This window comes from Notechis scutatus, chromosome 5 (assembly GCF_049901735.1).
Source record: "Notechis scutatus isolate UNSWTSFEM ecotype Mainland chromosome 5, rNotScu1.2, whole genome shotgun sequence".
In the NCBI taxonomy this organism is placed as follows: domain Eukaryota; kingdom Metazoa; phylum Chordata; class Lepidosauria; order Squamata; family Elapidae; genus Notechis; species Notechis scutatus.
Window position 1 is genome coordinate 69,391,330 of NC_142013.1, and position 24,722 is coordinate 69,416,051.

General features: G+C 37.2%; 1 protein-coding gene across 2 annotated transcripts in view; it reads left to right on the top strand.

Moving 5' to 3' along the window:
- RPS6KA3 (ribosomal protein S6 kinase A3) overlaps positions 1–21,626 on the top strand; it is a 76,296-nt gene extending 54,670 nt beyond the window's left edge. For both annotated transcript variants that reach the window (XM_026674915.2, XM_026674914.2), the window contains exons 16-22: positions 4,560–4,649; positions 5,852–6,010; positions 6,304–6,465; positions 14,720–14,796; positions 15,968–16,085; positions 17,446–17,586; positions 20,082–21,626. In XM_026674915.2, the coding sequence (XP_026530700.1) occupies positions 4,560–4,649; positions 5,852–6,010; positions 6,304–6,465; positions 14,720–14,796; positions 15,968–16,085; positions 17,446–17,586; positions 20,082–20,204 (870 nt within the window). In that variant the 3' untranslated portion in view covers positions 20,205–21,626. The remainder of the gene's footprint in view (positions 1–4,559; positions 4,650–5,851; positions 6,011–6,303; positions 6,466–14,719; positions 14,797–15,967; positions 16,086–17,445; positions 17,587–20,081) is intronic.
- Positions 21,627–24,722: the final 3,096 nt, after the last annotated feature.

Genomic DNA, 24,722 nt, shown 5'->3' on the forward strand with positions numbered 1-24,722 from the left:
TCATAGAAGATTGGACCTTTTCTAGGGTTGGTCAGAGTTCTCTCCCCCTCGGTGGACTGAGGAGAGGACTCCACGACTTGCTGGCCCATGAGTGTCTTCAACTTCGCCAGAGGTCTCTCTCTCTCTCTTTTTTTTTAAATAAAGTTTTATTTGGATTTTCACACACACAAAACACAAGTAAAACATCTTTTTTGAAAATAGCATGGTCCCAGGTTACACTTCTTTATACAGACACAAACTCAATTTCATGCTCATTTTTGTGTTCTATTCCATATCTTATTACTATTTTGCATTTTCTATATAGTTTTTCCCCTCTTTCAATTTTCTCAACTTTATTTTGATTATCTCATCTCAATTCAAATCATTATGTTTATACTTTTGTCTGTCCTGTTTCAATTTCATATTATATTTTCTCATTAAACAAATTTTCTCCTGTAGTTACTAAATGGAGTATGACACCTTTATATCTTTTAATTTTATCCATTCAACTCTTATTTAAACTTCAATGTATACCTTAAGGTTATAACATTCAATATAATACATAATACATAACTTCCAATCAAATTCTGCTTGGTACATTCTTAAAATACACACTATATTCTTAAAAAAAATGGATTATAAATATATGTAATTAAAACCCTCATTCCATTCCAATTCAGTTCTATCATTAATATTCATTAAAGTCTTAACTTCTTTAACATTTCTTTTCAATTAAATATCATACTTCCTTGGGGAAATGTATAATCTTTCCATAATTAATTTTTCCCCCATTTCTCTTCACTTATGTTTTATAAATAATTAAATATTCATTTTATTACATTTATTTATTAACAAACATTCCACTAAATTACGATCTATTTTATCCATCATTTTGATCATACATTGTTTCATATTTTCTGAAATTATTTCTATTTCTAATATAACAATACTATCTTATGTACCTTTGCAGAATCACTTTTTCAATTAGATTTTCACCCATTATCTCTAAATAGGTCCTGTTTCTCTATATCTTGGTTCTGTCCTTTATAACTTCTTTTCCTTTCTTTCTTCCATCTCTTCTTCTCCCTCCCCTTTTTATCCCCTTGTCTCTCTACTTCTAATTCTCTCTTCTGCAATTTCCCTCTTCTGTTGCTTTCTAATTTTATACTTATTTTTCAAACTATTCTTTTTTTGGGTTGTTTTTCCAAATCTTAAACTTTTCATTCTCTTTCCCCACCTTTCCTTTTTTTCCCCACATAAAATTACTTGTTCCTTAAAGATGGCTTCTTTGTCCCAATCTTCTTGTTCTTCAGGCGTTTCTTGTTGAATCTCCATTTCTAAGAATTGAAATACGAAGCCAAAAGAACCTCTCCCTTCTTGTGCATCTTCTTTGTACTTTTTAAGTTCCGTTTTCAGTTCTTCTAAAAGTGGTGCCATTTAAAACACTTTTAAACAACCACCCGATTGATTTTAGTCATTTAAATGCAGTAACCAAAAATCCAGAAGTCACCAAGTAATCCAAATACTCCCGAGCTATTTCTTCTTTCTTCTTTTTTCACTTTCTCTTCCTGAGGTTTTACTATTTTGTTGCCATGTTTCAGTTAAAATGTATCTTTTAGAAGTCTTGTTAAGATTTTACTGTAAGTTCTTTTTAATTCCAGGCAGCCTCCTCCCTTCCAGATCCTGCCCTTTTATTCTTTTTCTCTCCTTTCCTGCTTTCAAAAGCTTTTAAATATCCAGAAATCTTTATTATCCCTTTCACATTTTATTTTCAGCTTAAATGCCTATTGATGTCAAAGTGGATTTTTATTTTCAATTTCTTGCTTAAGTCTCTTAGCTGTCAGTATAGGGAAAGGAAGAGGAGAGAAAAAAACCCAAATCCTTTCCCTTTTCTCTCTCCTTCGCTGCTTGAAAATTTTCTTTGGGAACAGTGTTATTTTTTTATAGTTTAAATTCCAGGGTACCTTATTTATTGCTTTTGCTGTTTGACCCGGTCAACTAAAACTTTCTCTTCTTATCTTTCTCCTTCACTTTCTTTTCTGGTCGAGTTCTTCTTTGGGGTGGCCATTTCTGACCACCGCTGCAACCACCTTCGGGAAAGGGAGTAATGGCCAGCTGAAGAGGAGAGATGCAGCTCTCCTCAACCCTGCAGTCAGTCTCTCCCCTCTTCACCACCTCTATGGTGGTTTTGCCCCAAAACCAGCCAGCTCAGGGCGCTCCAGCGGCGAGCACGTATTGAAACCGCGCGGAGTCATGGTTTCGGTCTGTCGCCGAGGAAGCTCAAACTGGAAATCCCAGGTCTCTCTCTTTTTGAAGTCCACCACATATGATAAAATGTGCCCATTTTTTGGTTACATTTCCAACCTTTACTAGATATTTTTAAAAACATTTTAGCTAAATTTATGGGAAAGGAATTATACATTAACAATGGCAACCTCTTATAAAGAAAACTTATATAAAATATTTTATAGATGGCATTTACTACCTGCTAGGTTAACTGGGTGTCTCTTTCTTGGGTTGGCCGGTGGGCAGAGGAGCAGTTGCTGGTCATGGTGCGAGGCACTCAGCTACTCAATGACCCTCCCCCGGGGCTTGGCAATGCTTGCCTCCTCCGGCTAAGGGGGTGCCCTGTTTCCCCCCAGGACCAGGGTGACTCTCGAGTGCTCTGCAGGGCCAGCTTCTCTGCATGGTGTGCTCTTGGAAATTCATCAGGTCAATCTCCACTTCGGCAGCTATTCGGAACCACACTTGCAAGTTCTATAGCACCCCTCCGGGGATGCAGTTCTAGTATAATTATCGATCTAGCCCCCCTCAGATGTAGGAGACTAGCATGCATTCTGGCCAGTCAGGAAGATGTACTCTGCCACTGGCCACTTCCTCTGCTTAAGGGTACAAATGCGGGATTCAGTGTGCTAGGTTGCTATGGAATCCTCAAATCGCCCTCGCAGGATATGCATGAATGTATCCACGACACCTGGACTTCTGGTTGTGCTCCTGTCAGGTCGGAGTGAAATCCATGATCATGCGTGGTTTTGCTCTTCACTCGCTCATTGGAGGGTCCTGATTGGGACCGGAACCACCCGGGAGGGGTGGTGAAGAAAGGGGGACTGCCTGGAGGGTTGAGGGGAGCCGCATCTCCCCTTCCCGACAAGGCAAACCCCCTCTGAAGACAAGTTGCAGTGGTGGTCTAAAATGGCCACCATGAAGACGGGAGGCAGTCCAGGAAACTAAGACTGCTGGAGCAGTGAAGTTGTGAGCGGTGTGTGAACCAAGCGAAATACATGGACATTAAAAGTACCTCGAAATTAAGAAACAAAGAATTTTTTATGAAAGTAGAAGCAGTGAACAGAGAGAGAGAAGAAAATTGGAAACTTGTGAAATTGGCTTTGGATTTTGAAAAGAATTAATTTGGAGGTGGAAAACTCAGAGGAAAACATTTGATTATAAAAGACTGGCAGGTACTGATACTGCTGGCTGCAGTAGTGATACTACCGGCTGCAGAAGGGGAGGAGAGGGGACAGGGCAGTTAGAATCTTCACTGCCCTTGGCCACAGCTGCCTTGGCTCTGGGTGACACCGCTCACTTGACGTCCAGGCCTCCAAACCTCTCTCCCAGATGCTCCATTGATGCACTGTGGGTGACAGCAGGGAGCTTCCACTCGATTGACTCAGCCGACTCAGCTGGCCGCCTCGCCTTCCATTAGCTCCCTTGGGTCACATTAACTCCTGCAGGGATGAGAGGGTCTTGGCTTCTGCTGTCTTTCCCAGCCAGTTCCCTGCCCAGCCAGTCTCGGTCTTTGGTACAGGGCACCCCACAGACGTTCTTTGAAGTTCACCAAGTGCATCTCTGGCCTGAGTTTGGGACATGCGCCCGCTGGCTGCATCCCTACCCCATTTTGCAGTACTGCCAGGGCTTCTTGAGCCAGGGCTTTTTCGGCTTCTTCCTCTCCTCTGATTCCTTGCCTGTTGCCGTAATGGTGGGATCCAGGTAGGCACTACTGTGAAAACTGACTCCCATTTGTCACATTCAAAAAAAGAAATTCCCAGCTCTTTAGATTAGCCAAGAATGAAGCTTTATTGAAAAATCCATCTAGGCATGGCAGAAGCAAAGTCAGTTCTGGGGGTTTTCCCACAAAAAGCCACATAAGTAACTCCCTTTTTCCCCTCTGGGCCACCCACAATTCAGAGTTCACCAATTGAATTCAGTTCTTTTGCTTTGAGAAAAGCTGTCTGCTTCAGTCAAAACATTCTTCATCACTTGGCCTTGTAGATAACGTCTCCCTGGCACCAGATGGTTCACTTGAATTCCACAGTCTCCCTTCACCCTTAGGAATTCATTGCCCCTTCCCAACACTCTTTGGCAAAACTGCGAAAGAAAGCAGGCACAGACAATATGGAGTCGAGTAAGGTTTGATAGCAGTCCCCTGATTTTTAGCTCAGTGCCTTAACTAGTACAGCAACCTAACTTTCTCTTTAAACAAGGTGAAAATACTGTTTCAGATGGTTGTTGTTATAAAAAATAATTTAATTAGTTGTTAGTATTGTATAAAATTATTGATTTATATTTATTTGCTCCTCTAGATTATAGACAAGAGTAAGAGAGACCCTACAGAGGAAATAGAAATATTGCTACGATATGGACAGCACCCAAATATTATTACTCTGAAAGATGTAAGTTTATAATATAAGCATCTTCATGTTAATTAAGTCATTAATATCAATGTGTTATTTGCTTTCTATTAGCTTGTTGAACTTATCCTTCTGGGATAAGTTCCAAGTTGGGAAAAAGACCTGGATTCATGGAAGTTGCTTGGAAAGAATGTTTAATGGTGAACAAGACCACAAGGCTTGGAATCCTGGGTGAAAAGGGTGATCACATGCTTCAAGATGTTGGGTGAAGAAAGAAAAGGGCCAAGATGCTGGGAGTGCCTGAATTTTATACCCTCTGTTGGGCCTTACCCTCTGATAGACCTTAATAAATATGCTCACAGTCTTTGGTGTAGAAATATGATCTTAGAATATTGATAGATTTATAATAAAATCATTGAGGATGGCTTTCTAAGCTGAGCTAGTGAGTAGTGGCATTAATAGACCCACAGGTTTGCCAAGCATATTCTTGCTTCTTACACAAGTGCTGCTATCCAAAGTTCCCCAGGAATAGGATGTATAATCTTGTACAAAGCATAAACAAAAGTTTATGGAGCTGCAACAACAACAAAAGAAAAACACCCCTAAAATATTACAGGTAAATACTCTCAGTGACCTGTTTTTTTATATTTCAACCAATTTTTCAATACTTGCAGCCATGTGCTTTAGAAACTAAATTTACCTTGCTGCATTATATACAAAGAGGCAGTACATTTTAAAACGTGGATGTAAACCTTTCTTAGCAGAAATGATACTGAAGGTACTGAATTTTAACTCCTGAGAAATTAAACTACATGATTTTAAAATGAATGAATGAATGAATAAACATGCATTACAGTCATAAATGTGAATGTGAAAACTCTTGTTTTTCATTCATTAGATAGTGGGAGATTCTCTTTCCACTCAGCTATAATTTTGGAAGACATCGTTTAAAATAACTTTTCACATTGCCAATTGAACTATTAAACTCTGTAATTTATTTTTCTCTTCCTTTCTGTGATTGTCATGCAATTTTAGATATTTTTTTATCTTAAGTTGCAGTGATTTTTTAATTGAGCAATCCTTTATCTTGTGATATTTTATGAATTCTTTAGATATCACACACTATTTCAAGAGGTGATAACCAGTATTTTGAAGTTGATCCAGCAGATCCATTTCTTTTGTGAATCATTTTGTATGTCACTTTCAGGTGCATGGTATGATTGAATATTTAATGTTATTTTCAGGTATATGATGATGGAAAATATGTATATCTGGTAACAGAACTCATGAAAGGTGGAGAACTGCTGGACAAAATCCTTAGGCAAAAATTTTTTTCTGAAAGAGAAGCTAGTGCTGTATTATTGACAATTACAAAAACTGTTGAATACCTTCATGCACAAGGGGTAAGTCTGTTTTTGTCAGCTATCTATTTTTAAAATCATTATCAGCTTTTCTGAAAAGAAACCTCACACAGTCTCTTTAACAAGTTTTATTGAGAAGAAAGAGATATGTTTACAAGAAATCCTGCAACTGAACTGTTTCCCATCTAAAACCAATGAGTTCCAAGGAACAACAGAGATGCCTTTATTTTTCTGGATACTTTTCTGCAAAGCTGCAGAAAAACTGTCAGGTCTTTTCAGTCATGAAGTAACTTGCAGATGATTTTGCATAAATTTTTTTCTTTGTTTTTCTTAAGGTTGTACATAGAGATTTGAAGCCCAGTAATATCTTATATGTTGATGAATCAGGAAATCCAGAATCTATTCGAATTTGTGATTTTGGCTTTGCAAAGCAGCTGAGAGCAGAAAATGGCCTCTTAATGACACCCTGTTACACAGCAAATTTTGTTGCTCCGGAGGTAAACTAACTATTTGTTATTTGTCTGCATTTCCTGTGTAGGAAAAAACATGTAATCTGAAATTTCCTTTTTTCTTTAAATAAATATATTAGTTTATGGTTAAATATAAATTTAAATATAGGCAAATATATTTTTAAAAAACCCTAAAACTTGAAGAAGATAGAAATCAGAAAAAGAAAAGAGAAGCAGGAAAACCAAACTAAAAACATCAATGTTTCAAATGTGACTATTTATAGTATAATTGCATGAAGGGGATAAAAGTCATACTGTGAATTTGAAAAAAAAATATTCTAGACATTAAGGAATGGCTTTTGGATGACTTCTGGTTTGGTGTCATGGCGATACAGTCAAGGGAAAGCTGGGCTCGGCTTTCCGCGATTGATTTCATCCTGCCAGAGGCCCCCAAGGGAATGAAAGTTGCCCCATAGAGGCGACAATAGAGGTGGGAATCCTATAGAACATGAGCAGACAACGGTTTGCTCGTTCGATCCAGGGAAGTTGCCAGCTAGAAAATTTTCAACAAAGGGTTATAAAGAATGAACAAAGAATTCAAAAAATGGAAGATAAAATAGAAGAAATGGAAAAAAGATGGAAGAAATAAAAGAAAACCAGTGATTGGCACAGGCAAACAAAAAATGCAGTAGCAACATTTGAAATGGAGAAAGCTTCTTACATATTAAGATTTCAGAATATACCTGAAGATAAGGAGGAAGATTTAATGGAATTTATTATAAACCTGCTGGCAGATGCTTTGCAAATTGAGAAAGTTGTAATAGTAGAGGAGATTGACCAAATGTACAGACTAAACTCAAGCTACATAAGAAGACACAAAGTGCCCAGAAAGGTCCATGTTAGATTTGTCAGAAGAATAAGGGATGAAATATTGAAGAGAATGAGGGAAAAACACTACAATACAGAAAAAAAGGAAATCATGGTGTTAAAACAGATTCCCTGGAAGATAAGAGATCTAAGAAGACAATTTCAATTTTTGACAACAAAGCTGAATGAAAAAGGAATAAATTTTAGATGGCTGGTTCTGGAGGGGATCCTAATTAACTGGAACTCTAGAAGATACAGACTCTACCTTTAAGGCAGCAGATTTCTATGAGAGACATGCAAGCATTTTTGAAGGGAAACCACAAGGTGCACAAAAAGATAAGGAAAACAGGGAGAAAAAAACAACAGAAAATACAGTGATACAAAATGAAGAAGACAAAGAGAAAGAAAACACTGACCAAGAAGAAAAGGGACTAATAAGAGAACAAAGACAGAAGAATCACTAGGAAACCAAACTCCAAATATAATTAAGATGGAGAAAAAAAAATGGGATCCTTTCAATGTATAGAATAGAATTCTTTATTGGCCAAGAGTGATTGAACACACAAGGAATTTTCTTGGTGAAAAATGCTCTCAGTTTACATAAAAGAAAAGATACATTCCTCAAGAGTCAAGAATCATAAGGTACAACACTTAATAGTAGTCATAAGGTACAATAAGCAATCAAATTATACTAAGAAACAGTCAATATAAATCGTAAGGATACAAGTGACAAAGTTACAGTCATATAATCACAAGTGGAGGGGATGGGTGATGAGGAATGATAAGAAAATTAATAGTAATAGTAGTGTAGACATTGTAAATAGTTGGACAGTGTTGAGGGAATTATTTGTTTAGCAAAGTGATGGTGTTTGGGGAAAAACTGTCCTTGTGTCTAGTTGTTCTGGTGTGTAGTGCTCTATAGTGTCATTTTGAGGGTAGGAGTTGAAACAGTTTATATCCGGGATGTGAGAGTTCTGTAAATATTTTCACAGCCCTCTTTTTGACTCATGCAGTATACAGGTCCTCGATTGAAGGCAGGTTGGTAGTAATTTTTTTTTTCTGCAGTCCTGATTATCCTCTGAAGTCTGTGTCTGTCCTGTTGGGTTGCAGAACCAAACCAGACAGTTATAGAGCTGCAGATGACAGACTCAATAATTCCTTTGTAGAACTGTATCAGCAGCTCCTTGGGCAGTTTGAGCTTTCTGAGTTGGTGCAGAAAGAACATTCTTTATTGTGCTTTATGATGTTTTTAATGTTAGGTGTCCATTTTAGGTCTTGTGATATGATAGAACCTAGGAATTTGAAGGTCTCTATTGTTGATACTGTGTTGTCTAGTATTGTAAGAGGTGGTAGTATGGGAGGGTTTCTTCTAAAGTCTACCACCATTTCTATGGTTTTGAGTTTGTTCAGTTCCAGATTGTTCTGGTTACACCACGAGGCAAGTTAAATATAAATGGATTAAATTTCCCCTTCTGAACAAAGAAAACTTTTTACAGAATTGCAAAAATTGGACACAGAAATAATCTGTCTGCAAGAAACACACATAAAGAAACAACACTATAAACTTTTAGAATGCCCAAAAATTGGGAAACTATATATCAGCACAGCAAAAAAGAGTAGCTTTATATATATAAAAGAATCATTGGATTCTAAACAGATTACTCAGATGAAGAAGGAAGAATTTTGATGGTGGAAATAATAACTAATCAAAATGTACCAAACAATAAGCAAGAAATTTTTTGCCAAGCATTACATAAGAAAATATTGGAAATGGAATATAAAAACATTTGTCTTCTAGGATATTTTAATGCAATTGTGGATGAAACACTAGACTATAAAAGCACTAAAATTGGGTGGGAGGAGAGCAGAAAGAGACTACCTAAGATGTTTTTTAAAATGATAGAAGAAATTTGTATACAAGATGTCTGGAGAGAAATAAATTTGAAAAAGACACAAATCATGGTCTAGAATTGATATGATATTTTATTTATTTTATTTTTATTTATTTATTTGATTTGCCAATTGTTTACAAGATAATAAGTATAAGTGTATACATAGTTGTGAATACATGAAATGGGTACATATAAGAAAAATAAAAGAATAAGAGAAACAATAGGACAGGGACGGTAGGCACGTTGGTGCGCTTATGCACGCCCCCTACAGACCTCTTAGGAAAGGGGTGAGGTCAATAGTAGACAGTCTAAGGTTAAAGTTTTTGGGGTTTGGGGAAGAAACTACAGAGTCGGGTAGAGTATTCCAGACATTGACCACTCTATTGCTGAAGTCGTATTTCCTGCAATCAAGTTTGGTGCGGTTAACTTTGAGTTTGTATCTATTGTGTGCTCTTGTGTTGTTATGGTTGAAGCTGAAGTATTCATTGACAGGTAGGACATTGCAATGTATGATTTTATATACCATGCTTAAATCAGACCGAAGACGGCGTAATTCAAGGTTTTCTAGTTCTAGAATTTCAAGTCTGGTGGCATAAGGTATTCTACAACGAGTAGAGGAGTGGAGAACTCTTCTTGTGAAATATTTCTGGACTTTCTCAATTGTGCTAATATCAGATACGTAATGTGGGTTCCAGACTGATGAACTGTATTCGAGTATTGGTCTAGCAAATGTTTTGTATGCTCTGGTTAGTAGTGTGATATTACCAGAGAAAAAGCTACGTAGGATTAGGTTAACAACTCTTAATGCCTTTTTGGCTATGTAGTTGCAGTGGGCTCTAGCACTTAGATCATTAGAGGTGAGTATTCCAAGGTCCTTTACAGAGCTTGGGTCATCAACAAGTTCTTGACTATTCAGCTTGTATTTTATTTTCTGATTTTTTTTTTGCCAATATGTAAGACAGAGCATTTATTTGTTGAGATTTGAAGTTGCCATTTGTTTGACCATTCTGATACATAGTCAAGATCTTTTTGTAGGGTAGCAGTATTGTCTGTGGTATTGAACAGCTTTACATCATCAGCGAAGAGAACGCAATTGCTCTTAATATGATCACAGAGGTCGTTTATGTAGAGTATGAAGAGAGTTGGTCCTAGAACACTGCCTTGGGGGACACCACTATTGACAGGTACTGGATTTGATAGGACGCTCCCGATTTTGACCATTTGTTGTCTGTTTGACAGGAATGCTTCTATCCAGTTATTCAGTTGTCCAGAGATACCATAGGATTTTATTTTTAGGAGTAGTTTGTCGTGTACCACTGAATCAAAGGCTTTACAGAAGTCTATGTAGATTGCGTCTATTGCTTTGCCCTGGTCAAGTTGTGTCGTCCATATGTTTTTGCAGTGTAAGAGTTGTACATTACAGGATAGTTTTTTTTTTTCTGAAACCAAATTGTTTATTGGAGAGTAGGTTATTTGTCTCTAAGTGGAGGATGATGGATTGGTTAATAATTGATTCCATGACTTTACAGGTGACGCAGCATAAGAAGATTGGCCTGTAATTTTCAACTAGGCTTGGGTCTCCCTTTTTGAAGATGGGGATGACTGTGGCTTGTGACCATAGGTTAGGCAAGGAGCTGGTCCTGAAAGATTTTTCAAAGATTATGCTTAGAGGTTTGGCTATGGCAGTGGATAGCTTTCTTAAGAAGTAGGCACATATTCCATCCGGTCCAATAGATAGAGATGGTTTTAGATTGCGTAGTGATTTTTCAACATTGTCTTCTGTGAAATCGATATGTATTAGATCATTATTGTTATCTGTGGTACGGCTAGGAAATACTGGGCATGATCCATTGCTGTTTACAAATACTGAGCCGAAGAATGTGTTAAAGATGTTGGCTTTAATGGTGTCGTCGTTGCAGTCTTTATGGATTTTCCTGGAATTAAGAACTGATATACTTGAGGTGAAAATAGAACCTAGTGTTTGGGCGGAGCACAATCCAGTAAAATTAACTTGGAGAGGAGTAAAGAAGAATCTTAGGTGGATGCTGAACCAAGCCCTATTAAGAGAAAATAATTCACAGAAACTGCAGCAAAGGAAATGGATTTTTTTTCTTTAAAAAATATAAAAGAGGAGATACAGTACCTCACTCCAGAACATATGGGACATAGCCAAAGCATATGTTAGCTATAACCTATATAGCTAAAGGAGAGAAAAAAAAGAATGGCTTTTGGAAGTAGATAACTTAGCAAAGGTTTTTTCTGGGTCTAAAGCCACTAGTAGATTCCATCCTAACTATACCCTGTTTATCAACTAATAAACATATTGTCCGATGCTTGATGATTTTTTGTAAACTCTTGATGGGGTAGTAAATTATATGTGGTAAAAGTTTTTGCAGCTATGTACCGTATTTGCCGGTGTATAAGATGACTTTTTTGCCCTGAAAAACATGCCTCCAATTGGGGGGGTCGTCTTATATGCCGGGTCGTCTTATACGCCGGCAAATAGTAATTGGGAAGCACTGCGGCTGCCCGCGGCTGAGGCACTTTTGCGCACCATGGAAACGAATCCCGTGAAGCCGAAAGGAGCAGCCAGCCTTCTCCCAGCTCCCAAGGAAGCGAGGCTCGCACCGCCCGAGCTCCGCTGAGGTATCCGGCTGGGGCTGTCAGGAGTTGTTACCGCTGGCGCGGCTCCGCGCGGCTCCAGTCCGCGTTGCCTCGGGAAGGGAAAGGCAAAACCAGGAGCCGCTGCTGCCATTGCAAAGCGCCGCCACGGCTCTTCCTTTTTGCCTTTCCCTTCCCGAGGCAACAGCGGGACTGGAGCCTGCGGAGCTGCGCCAGCGGTAACAACTCCTGACAGCCCCAGCCGGATACCTCAGTGGAGCCCGGGTGGTGCGAGCCTCGTTTCCTTGGGAGCTGGGAGAAAGCTGGCTGCTCCTTTCGGCTTCACGGGATTCGTTTCCATGGTGCACAAAAGTGCCTCAAAAAAAAAAAAAAGTGCAAAAGTGAAAGGCGTGCAGAAGAGGGGGCGAGAATATAACAAACTATATTTTGAGTGGAAATGTTGTGGGGTCGTCTTATACGCCGGGTCGTCTTATACGCCGGCATATACGGTAATATGTAACCAGCATAATAAATACTTTAGTGTAATTGTTAGTATAAAACAATGCTGGTAGTTTAACATCCAGAAAAAAGATTCATTACTTACATCAGGGTTGGCAACCCACGGCTTTGGAGCCACATGTGGCTCTTTCAGTCCTCTGCTGCAGCTCCCTGTTGGCTGATCTCATCACTGGCTGGCCCCTCCCCTCCCAGTCACTCCTCGTCTGGCCTGAGAAGGTAAGGGTGACAGCAGGGGATGGAGACTCGCTCCATATTCCAGAGCAGAAGCAAAGCACCCCTGTACTTGCATTTGCACAGCAACAATATCTGCCTTCATCACAATACATTTGCACTCAAGGCAGCCTTCGCCTCCTGCCACTTTGGTCTTGGAGCTGTAAGCCGCTTTGAGCTTGGAATTGTTGTCACCTCCATGGCCTCTCGCAGCGCCTCTTGCAACACAGTGAAGTTTAGTGCGCTTCACAATGGGGGAGAAAGTCCCCCCTCCTCCTGGAGCCCATTATGATCTGGAGCCACAATGCGACCCTGCCCCACTCCCCCCTGGCAACAGCGGCAGGGAGGGAGGGGGGGAGAGAGAGAGTGAGAGTTGAACAACACACCTGAGGCTGGGTGTGGCAAGAGGTAGCTGGGAGGAAAGGGGTGAGGCAGGGCCAGCTGGGCAAATAATTCTGCCCTAATGACCAGCTGGGTAGGTGTGGCTGGAGGGGGGGGTCATGTGTCTGGGTGGGTATGAGTGACACCGAGTTGGTCACGCCCTCCCAGTCACACCGTTTCTTAAATTATTGGCTCCTGGTGTTTTCTGTGGAAACAGGTCCAAATGGCTCTTTGAGTGTTTAAGGTTGCAGACACCTGACTTACATCCAAAAGATTTAGAATGACTCAGCAAAAACCTTGAAAAGCCATCCAGGCCAGGAGTATTACATTTTGCAACAGCTGTTTAGAATTCATTAGTTCCTGAAGCAACAGGAGAGCTTTCCACAAATCCGATTATTAAAAATTGAATATCCATCACTCAAGTTGATTGCTTCATATTGATCCCCCTTATTATCCAAAGTACATATTGGCTTACAGAAAAAGGAAAAAATTATTATTAATAGCTTCAGAAGCAAAAGACAATCTGGTCATTCTTAGTGACAATTTCAGAATCTTACAATCTATTTAACCAAAAATTTTAGCTGTTTGTGCAGAACATTTTTCCTTATAAAAACATAAGTTATATACTGTAGGTAGTCCTCACTTAGTGATTACTTAATCAGTGACTGTTTAAAATTGGGTGGTGCTGAACAATTGATACTTATGGCCAGTCCTCAAAGTTCCAGCCATCGCACCACCCCTGCAGTAACATGATGTCGATCTGGTAACATTATACTTATGATGGTTGCAGTGGTCCACAATCACGATTGCCATTTGCGGCCTTCACTGACAGCTTCCTATAAACAAAGTCAATGGAGAAGTTAGCCGGAAAGTTGCAAGTTGCTCAGTCAAATCTCCTTTTCTGAGGAACAGCCACCTCTGAGCCTGGACTTGTTCATATATACCACTGTAGCCACCTGCTACCCCCCCCCCATCTGATAGCAGCCACCCCTGTGCTTAAAATTGCTTGTAGATTCTGTTGCAGCCATCTATGCCCCATCTGCCATCGGCCACCTCTGCTCCCTAGGCGTGAAATAACTTATGCACCACTGCAGCTACCTGCATATCCCCCACTCACCCAGCCACCTCTGAACCTGAAATCGTTTACATATACCACAGCAGCCACCTTCATAACCTCCCTCATCTGACAGCCACTTAACTTCCTGTTGACCTGCAAGCTACTTGGTATCTCAACTTTCCTCACTGACTTTGATTGTTCTTAATCCTACATATGGGACTATGTATGTATTGGCCAAGTCTCAAGGTTTATGGAACATTCCTATCTTTTCTATATTTTTAAAAGAATTTGAGGCTGATGATCATACACAAAGGAAACCAAGAAATTGGATATGTGGCTTTCTACTTCTTTTTGAATTACATGAGATGTAATTATTGAACTAAATGGATTCTATGAGATGGAGAAACAACTCTGCAAATGAATTTATCTAAACTATTTTTTGTTTTATTTTAATGGTGCTATATTGATTACCCATAATTTATGTAAATAATTTATTTCAGTTTTGGTTTTCTTTCTTTTATAGTACAGTGATTTTTAAACTGTCATTTTTACTGCAATGACAAAGTTTAAATTGATTTAATAATTCAAATATTGTTTATTAAAATATTCAGATATTAAATTAAATTATCCAATTTGTATTGGATAATTTATAATGGATACAGCAACTTCAGTTTCTCAGTGATTCAGTAGAAAAAGTAACATTTACAAAAGTAATATTTACAATTAAGATAATTGATTTTTCTGTATGATTTAATTAATAACATGATTTCCATAGGTATTAAAAAGGCAAGGGTATGATGTAGCATGCGACATATGGAGCCTTGGTGTCCTTCTATATACAATGTTGACTGGGTATGTTTGTATCAATTTACTTTGTCCTCTATCTATATATTGCTAAAATCTTCATGTCTGCAACCATTAACTGGGCTAAACTGTTTATTTTAGTACAGTTTTAGAACTGCTAAATATAATACATCACTTTTGTTTCCTAATTCTTTTTGGAAAGCTTTTTATTCATGTTAGTAATTGGTAAGCACTTACATCAGAGATATCAAACTCAAGGCCTGGGGACCAGATGGCCTGTGCGGTGCTTAGATCTGGCCCGCGGAGCCACCCTGGAAACAGCAAAGGACTGACCCACAGTGCCTCTGCCAGTGAAAATGGAGCTCGGGAGGGCTGCACGTGGCCCTCTCAGCCTCTGTTTTTGGCCGCAACTGCCAGCAAAAATGGAGCTCTGTTTTCCCTGGCAGAGGGCTACATGAGGTTGTTGCAGCCAAAAACGGGGCCTAAGGGGCATGTGAGACCCACCCAAGCTCTGTTTTTGCTGGCAGAAGGCTATCAGGAAGGTATCGGGGCCAAAAACGGAGTTCAGCAGCCCGTTTTCTCTGGCAGAGCACTTGAGCCACCACAGGTGCCACCAATATGAGTGACATCAAGCTGGCCATGCCCACCCTGCCCCCGAGGTCAAACACATCCCTGATGCAGCCCTCATTAAAATCGAGTTTGACAGCCCTGAGTTACATAGTCTCATGAATAATTATTTTTACAATTTATATTAAATACAGGTAGTCCTTGACTTACAACAATTCATTTAGTAACTGTTCAAAGTTACAACAGCATTGAAAAAGTGATGACTGTTTTTCACACTTACAACCATTGCAGCATAGTCACATGATGAAAATTCAGCCATTTGGCAACTGACTCACATTTATGACAGTTGCAGTGTCCCAGGGCCATGTGATCACCTTCTGAGACTCTGACAAAGTCAATGGGGAAACCAGATTCACTTAATAACCGTGCTATTAACTTAACAATGGCAGTGATTCACTTAAAAACTGTGGCAATAAAGTTCATAAAATGGGGCAAAACTCACTCAACAAATGTCTCAGCAACAGAATTTTTGGGCTCAATTATGGTCGTAAGTCAAGGCTACCTATAATAATTTAGTACGTCAATTCTGATAATAATGGAATTGAGCAGAGCTTTTTTTTAAAAATATGTTAAAACTATTGTCTTTGTTTAGTTATACTCCCTTTGCAAATGGTCCTGATGATACTCCAGAAGAAATTTTGGCACGAATAGGTAGTGGGAAGTTTTCTCTCAGTGGTGGATACTGGAATTCTGTCTCAGAAACAGCAAAGGTATGTAAATTATTGTTCTTGAGAGCTCATTAGGTAAGACAGGATATAAAATCAATAAGTAATAATAATAGCAAGTTGCATGATGTTTTATGAGTGTATTTTGTGGGGGGGAGGGTTGTTTTGCTTTTTGTGTCTTCAAGTCATGTGCCTTCAAGACTAGCCTGGCAACTAGTCCATGGCAAAATTTTGGAATTTTGGTTTGCCTTCTTAGAGCTGAGAGTGAGTAACTGCCCTAAGGTCAGCTGCTGGTTTTGTGCAAGGCAGGACTAGAACTCATAGTATCCCAGTTTCTATTTAGAATTTTTTTATTGACCAAGTGTGATTGGACACACAAGGAATTTGTCTCCAGTGTCTTAAGTTATCAGTGTACATACAGACAACAAAGTGATAGGTCATAGATCAAAAATCATACTTACAATCACTAATCCTAAGATACAAACAACAAGCGATAAATCGTAAGATACCAATAGGAGAAGTAGTAGGAAAGATGAGAAAGAAAATGAGAAAGATGAGAAGGATAATAGCAATTACAGTCTATTACATGGATAAATATTGTTAGGCCTAAGACAGTACTGTGAGAATTAGGTGTTCAGCAGAGTGATGGCATGGGGGGTTGGGAAAACTATATTTAGTCTAGTTGTTTTTGCTTGCAATGGCCTATACAGGAGTCCTGAGGGGAGAAGTTGAAACAGTTTATGTCCAGGATGTGAGAGATCGGTAGATATTTTAAGATAGATACATTTTTGTAGCTATGTGAGGAGTCTGTAGACAGATATACCAGTGCTTTAGTCACTATACCAAATTGGCTCTACAGTATCATTACATATAATGAAATAATTAGGCTATTACTACAAATAAAGCTCAACAGTTTATAAAGTCTTCCCCTGATATTAATGATTGAAGTAATTTGCTTTTAGTTTTTTGTATATGTGTAGGGAAAGGGATGCCACAAAAATGGCCATTTTTAATTCCCATGCTCAGTATTTGGTTCTTTTATTTCCTGTTTCCTTTTTTATATCCCTTATCTCCATTTATGCAATTAAGTATTGATACCTTACCAGGGCATTTTTTTAAAAAAACATTTTTATTAAAGCTTTACAAGCACATAAAAACACAAGCTAATAAAGCATGCTGTAAATAAATAAACAAAAGCACAGAAAGAAATAATTGGAAAGGGAAAAATAGAAGTTTTTTTAGCAAATATAAGTACATTATAAAATTTTATCTTACCCTGACTACAAAATGCCCACCTAAGGATTGAGGAATCCTTTCTAATCTGAAATGTTGTTTAATATATTTGAATCAAATCCATCATTTTATTATTTTATAAAACTTGTGCAATTTAACTAATTGTTTACAGGACTTAGTTTCACAAATGCTTCATGTTGACCCTCATCAGAGACTGACTGCTGTTCAAGTTCTAAGGCACCCATGGATAGTTCACTGTGATCAGTTGCCTCAGTACCAACTCAACAGGCAAGATGCTCCACATCTTGTGAAGGTAAAAAACAACAACTCTATGCATATTATTCCTTAGAGTAGGCGTGTCCAGTACAGTAGGCCTTTATGGCACTCGAATGGCATATATTGGACAACATTTTCTCAGAATGGATATGCTCTTCTAGTCATATAGAGAAAGCCTGCTAAGAATGTACATGGAAGTGGATAAGATGGCAGGCTTCTCTGCAGTAACTCCCATTTTGTGGAACTTTTCTTTAGAGGAAGACAGACCCTGTTGTGTTTTTTCTAGAAATAAAACTGTTTTATTTCAGTATGTTTTTGGTCTCAGTGAATGACTACATGGGAACATCAATTAGGGAATTCATTTGCAATATGCAAACATTTCTTTTGTATAATCCTTTGAGATTGGAATGAGCTATAAAAATAGTTAAAATGAATAAACATTCTGTTTACTATATTTTAATCTGCAGTTTGCCCCTTTATTTTTTCCATTACAGGAGGTCCTAATTTTACAAAAATGTGTTCAATGACTATTTGAACTAGCAACAGTGTTGCATGAGTTGCACTTACAATTGGTCCTTGAAATTCTGACCTTGTGCAGCATCCCTTGACTATGTAATTGTGATCTGAGCACTCAGCAACCAGCCTGTATCTCTGAACATCATGGTGTCCCATGGTAACTTAATCGCAATTTGTAACCTGCAGTGCTGGTTTCCCACAAGCAAAGTTAATAGGAAAGCAGGAAGTTATGATCACATTAAGTTCCCACTTAAAACCTGCACTGCCCTCACTTAACAGTAACTAGGGATTGCTAGAAATGCCATCAGTAAGCAGCACAATCATGTGACATCATGCTTTATGATGGCATTGCTTAGCCACTGAAATTCCAGTCCTAATTACCATTGTTAAACAAGGACTACCTGTATTTCTACCATTTCCATTTCTAGCAATACTTTGAAATTTGTACATTTAAGATTTTCTTAGTCAATGATCCATTGAAGGCATTTTCCCTATAATAAATATTTCATCATTTACCGATGTCACATAGATATACCATCCAGAGATGTCAGCAACAGGAACAGCATATAAATAAGTTCTTTCAGTGTTTTTCAAAAGGCAATTTATTGCTATTACATACAGGTTTAATAAAACTACAAAATGTGTCTAACATACTTCATACTTTTCTTTTTTCCAAATCTAATGTGATAGGATAAAATGTAAAATGCTTATTAGAAATCAGAATACTTAGTAACCAATGATACTAAAGGCACATGCAGTACCATCTAACCCAGGGGTTGCCAACCTTTTGGACCTCAGGGACCACCAAACACTTAATTTTAAAACCCAGGGACCACTAACTGGTTCTGTGGGTATGGCCTAATTTGTGGGTGTGGCTTGATGGTCATATGACTGGCTGGGCATGGCTTGTATGTAAATATTATAAATATTTATATAAATATTGATTTTTTTTATTAAAAAAGAGCAAGTTTTATCCAAAATCAGGCAAAGCAGGGAGGCAGATTGAGTTGCTCACAGAATCACAGATTCATCCAGAGATCGATCTATCTCTCATCGTCTAGCTCAGTCTGTCACATAAACTTTGCTTGCAAGCAAACTCATAAAATTAACTCACAACACACCATGTATGTAAATTTTGATTTTATAAAAAAAGAGCAACTTTTACCCAAATCAGGCAAAGCAGGCAGGCAGATTGAGTTGCTCACAGAATCATTCAGTGATCTATTTGCCATCGGCTAGCTCAGTCTCTCAAATTTGCTTGCCATGAGTCTGCATTGAATAATAGAATCTTCAGTCTTAAGGGAGGTTTGGCTGTGCTTAAAAGCAGAGCCGAAATCTAAAGACTAGCTAGAAAGCAAGAAATCTAACCATTTCCTGCTTCCTAGCTAATTTAAATCTCCCGGCACAGCAAAACAGATGATGGTCGGAAAAAGGAAAAATAGCAATTTAGCAGGCAAGTTTGCCAGAGTGAGTGGGCGGGGAGGGTTTCCATGGGCCATGTGGGCTGCACAGCCTTATGTTTCTGTGCAGCCTGGATTAATTGCTTTGTGGGGGTGCTGTGGGGGTGAGATTTCTCTGTGGCTCACCAAAATTTTCTCGCGGCCCACTGGTTGGCAACTGCTGATCTAACCAATCATTGTAGCTTCTGCAAGATAATGGTTATTTTGTTATTTGCACAATTTCTTCCTATTTGAGAACTGCAGTTAGCATTATTAAGAGCAAATCTAAATCACATTTGTGAGAGTTGAGAAGTATACATTGCTAGAATGTTGGACATTCCCTGTCAACTAATGTTTTAAATGATTGGGCAATGTTATTAACACACATTCCTGCCTGCATGGATATGAGGCGCAAAACATAAAGGCAGAGACATATTGCACTGTAGATTAAGATAAATAATGTTTGTCTCTTTTAAATATTAAAATTCTACATTATTAAATTCTACTGTTTGTTTAAACTCTGTAATGTGATCATTTAACCTAGGACTCACAATTTTTTAAAAAATTTTATTCCTAGGGTGCCATGGCAGCTACATACTCAGCATTGAATCGCAATCAGTCCCCAGTTTTGGAGCCAGTGGGTCGCTCTACGCTTGCTCAAAGAAGAGGAGTAAAAAAAATTACCTCAACTGCTCTGTGAAATGACCTCATGTAAAAAAAATGGTACCACAATGAGTTGATAGCACAAATTATGGCAACAGATAGCACATACCCCAATTAACTGAAAGCACACTCTTCCAGCTGGTACTGTTATGCTGCTGCTCCTGCTTTCATCTTTTGAAAACTGTTAAAGACAAAACATTTTCCTTCAAGTGGAGAAAAAAGTGGAATCAGTGGAAAAAAAACTATTAATGGAAATAATTATGAAGACCTCTTGTTACAATAGATACACTGAAAAAGCACTCTGCACCATATAGCATTATTTTTATAGGGAATGCTTTTTTCCCTTTAAAATTATTTGATACATGTAAGGATGGACAGTTTATGTTAAGCACTTACCTTAAAATATGTTTATATTAGCACTGTGTAATTTGTGCCATCCAGTGTTTTATATGTTTTGTATATTTTTCCTAACAATACACTTATGTACTGTTTCCTTCTCTTTAGACTAATTGATTTGACAATTAAATCTGATTAAAATGTTAATCAGTATGATTGGACATCTCTAAAACAGCTTGACTGTTAAACAGCTATTGAATGTAATTCTGTGAATGTGTATTTCCTTGCTTGGATTTTCCCATGGACACAATTATTAGAAATCTTGGGAATTGTTAAAGCATTTAATGGTAAAATGGCATATTTTAATCACTTGTGGTTTGCTATGTATGGAAGCAAAAAGGGTCTGCATATTGTCATGATGAGTGTCTTTTTGTGAACCTCAGAAACTATGGCTAAATAGTTCAACTTTGGTTCAGCTGATGTTAATTGTGGTTTATCTTTGTTACTTAAGCAGCAATAGTATTTATTGCACAGTGCTGATCAGAAAATGGAGAGGGCAGAAATGTAATGTTTAAGTAGTATGCACTGAAGTAGTGCATTCTCCAATAATAATGTTAGATCATTTTTATGGCTAAAAATTAACAGCAGGTCTGTTATACTTGGGCCACTATAGACAAAAGCAGCATTGAGTACAAATTGAATGAAATGTGTCCCAGTGTCTTCAACTGTTTCTAGTGGCTCTGCCTTCAAAGTTTGGCATGTTCGTAGATTACAATCTTGAAGAATGCTGTATAATCAGATGCTAAGATTGCAATTCTAAACACACATACTGAACATAATGGCACTACTTATGTTGTTTTATCGTTTTCATGGAAACTGGGGGAAATTCACCTCTTCAAATTGTTTTGGGATCAGATATATGAGATATCAAACTTTTATGTATTGCAAAATATAATATTCTGAAGAAATGAAGAATTTTGGGTGGATCATCAGAATTCTGCCAAAGAAATTACTCTTTATACAGTAGTAATATTTCTTTATTGTCTTGATTTTGCCAATAAGTTAGTCTCAGATCAATGTGGTAGATAAAAGTAGGAATGAAATATATCTTTTTTCTATCAAATGTTCGTGATCTCTTTAATCACTGGGTCCTATAGTTTATTTGTCTTCCTTTTAGTTCATATTAATTTTAGTACTTTCCAGAGTTTCATCTCATGTTTCTGCCTTACAGACTCATGCAACTGTTTCAGGTTACCACACTTTTATTTGTACTGTAAGTTAAAATCCTTTTCACACACTAGTTCTTAAATGAGTCTTTGCTTGTATAGATGCTGCTAATTAGCCACCAAGGGGCCTTTATTTCTTACTGTTGGTTAAATATTGATGTTTTAAAATGCTATTTTCTTCTGTCATGCTTGAAAATATTTTTAAATTTTGATAAATGTTGCCTCAAGATTTAATTGCAATGACAGATCTTAAATAGGTGATATTTTATAGTTAAAGACAGCTTTTCATGACAGGGTCTAGTAACATGGGGATTGTTCATATGATTTGGATTTTCTACACAAAATACATGGGCATGGGCTATTGCCTGGATTTGGATGGATGGAAATACAGGTAGTCTGACTTATGACCACAATTGAGCCCAAAATTTCTGTTGTTAAGTGAGACATTTGTTAAGTGAATTTTGCCTCATTTTACAATCTTTCTTGCCACAGTTGTTAAGTGAATCACTGCAGTTGATAAGTCAATAACTTGGTTAAGTGAATCTGGCTTCCCCATTGACTTTGCTTGTCAAAAGTTTGCAAAAAGTGATTACATGACCTTAGGACACAGCAATGGTCATAAGTATGAGCTGGTTGCCAAGCATCTGAATTTTGATCACATGACCATGCTGCAACAGTCATAAATGAGAAAATAGGTGTAAGTCCATTTTTTCAGTATTGTTGTAACTTTGAACAGTGACTAAATTAACAATTGTAAGTCAAAGACTACCTGTATATGCTTTTATCTGCTGAAATATTCTAATATGTCTATTTTTAACATTTTTAACATCAATAGTTTTTTCAACCCTAATGTGTTTATTGCATTTACTTTGCCATGATTTCCCTAAAGCATCTATGGCAATTCTCAACTACATAAAAATAAGTTATGAGGTACTTTTAGAATTGTAAAAAATATATAATGTTGAGCTTTTTCAAATGGATGCCTTATTTTGATGTATATAAACATTTGCACTAGTTGTTTTTGGACATGGGTTAAATCTAAAAAAGATGCTGAAATGCTCAATGTTGTTGCTGAAGCTCCAGAAATTTCACAACTTGCTCATTCCATTTTGGGAGAAGATACAAATCTTTGCTTCTTTCTTAATAACAAAAGAGCAGACATATAAGGCAAGTTTATATCTTAAACCTTGAGAAAATGAATCCATTATTTGTATTAGTCTGCTGCTCCACTTATTTTAGTTCACTTTGCTACTATATTTTATTGTATTGCAGGAAAAATATTCTATCTCTGTGTGCATCAACATTTTTAATAACCATCTTCCAAACGGAGGGATTTTATTAGATGTTTTAAAGATGCTATTCACATTGGACTCATGTTTCTTAGAAGATTCTTATTTAATATTCTGCAGGAAATTGTGTGTGTGTGTGTGTGTGTAATACATATACATACACATACACACATGTCTATATACATTTATAAATATATCTTCTCTACAAAATAATAGCATATATAGTTATATTCAATATGTAATCCATTAATAGTCCTAGGTTATTTTATGATCTTAAATGTAATAGTTAGAGAACGTGAAGGTGAGCACATTGGAATTTACCTATAAATAATTAAGCAGATTTTTTTCCATCTGGATTGCACTGGAAATTTTAGATGTCATCTTAACAATAAAATTTCATCTGCCCCTAAAACAAATGATTTACTTTTCCTAGACAGGAAACAAACTTTGCTTTTACTTTATAAAGCAATCATTTATGCATATTATATTTAAGAAAAAGAACAGTTCACTGAAACATTGATATATTTACAATAGCTCAGTTGTATTTTACAAGTTCCTTAAGAAAAATAGGTAATGTATTTTGTTCCTTTTTAAAGCATTTTAAAATTGGTAAATTATTCCATTACTCATTATTCCTCAGAAATAATTTAAGACTTTCTATAAATTTTAAATCAGTATAACTCATCAGAAATTATATAATTTATAAGTTTGAACTTAAAAAGGAAACTATTATTTCAATGTCTTCTGTGACTTTTGTCTTCCTTGGCTAGGAATATTAGTATCAACCAAATTTTATTTATAAATTGGAAGTGATTTTTAACTAGTTAATCCTAAATAATATGTTGAATGTTTAAGCCTGTCCGGATTAATGTTTTCTAAAATATTACTTAATAACAAAGTAGAAAAATAGTGGTTTTTTTTTAAAATTCTTGCCTTTAGATAATCTATACTCCCTGTGTTTTTATAACAAAAAAGAGGGAAAGATTATAAACCCCAACATTCATTGATAGTTATTTTTACTTTTTAGATTCTTTTGCGATTTCATATAAAAACTTTAAAATTTCCTCATCACTCACTAAAAATGTGGTTTAGAACTTAAATAACCATTTAATATATATGCAGTGAGAATTTCATTAGGAAATTGAATTGCTATACTGTATTTCTTAACTGCTGATTTATTATTCATAGTCAAACCTAAGGACATTTCATAGCTTGACATGATAGCATTGTCAAAGACTTTTCCCTAACCACTGAGACATAAATTGACTTTTTGGCTTTCTAAATTATTCAATATAAATACAATATCTCTTGTTCTTGCTCTTTAAAAAAATGAGCTTGAACATTTCCTTTTCTATGTAAAAGTCTAATCAATGTATGATTCTAAACCACAGGTGTCAAACCTGTAGTGTCACGTTGCCGTCACATGACGTTTTATGCTGTTTTCTCCCCTTCGCAGAGCTGGGGTGGGCCTGGCCTGCATGTGATGCATCCGGCCCGTGGGCCACCAGTTTGATACCCCTGTTCTAAACATTATTTTACCAGCATGTGAAATCAAGAATATTGTGCAATAGTTTGCACACTTTAAATCTCCTTAATATTGGTAAGTATTCTGCAGTTTGTCATATTTCTATAGATGCTCCATCAATTCCTGTGACCTTCCAACTTGGTAATGATCTATCTTCTAGAACTGGAAGTTCTTGTAAA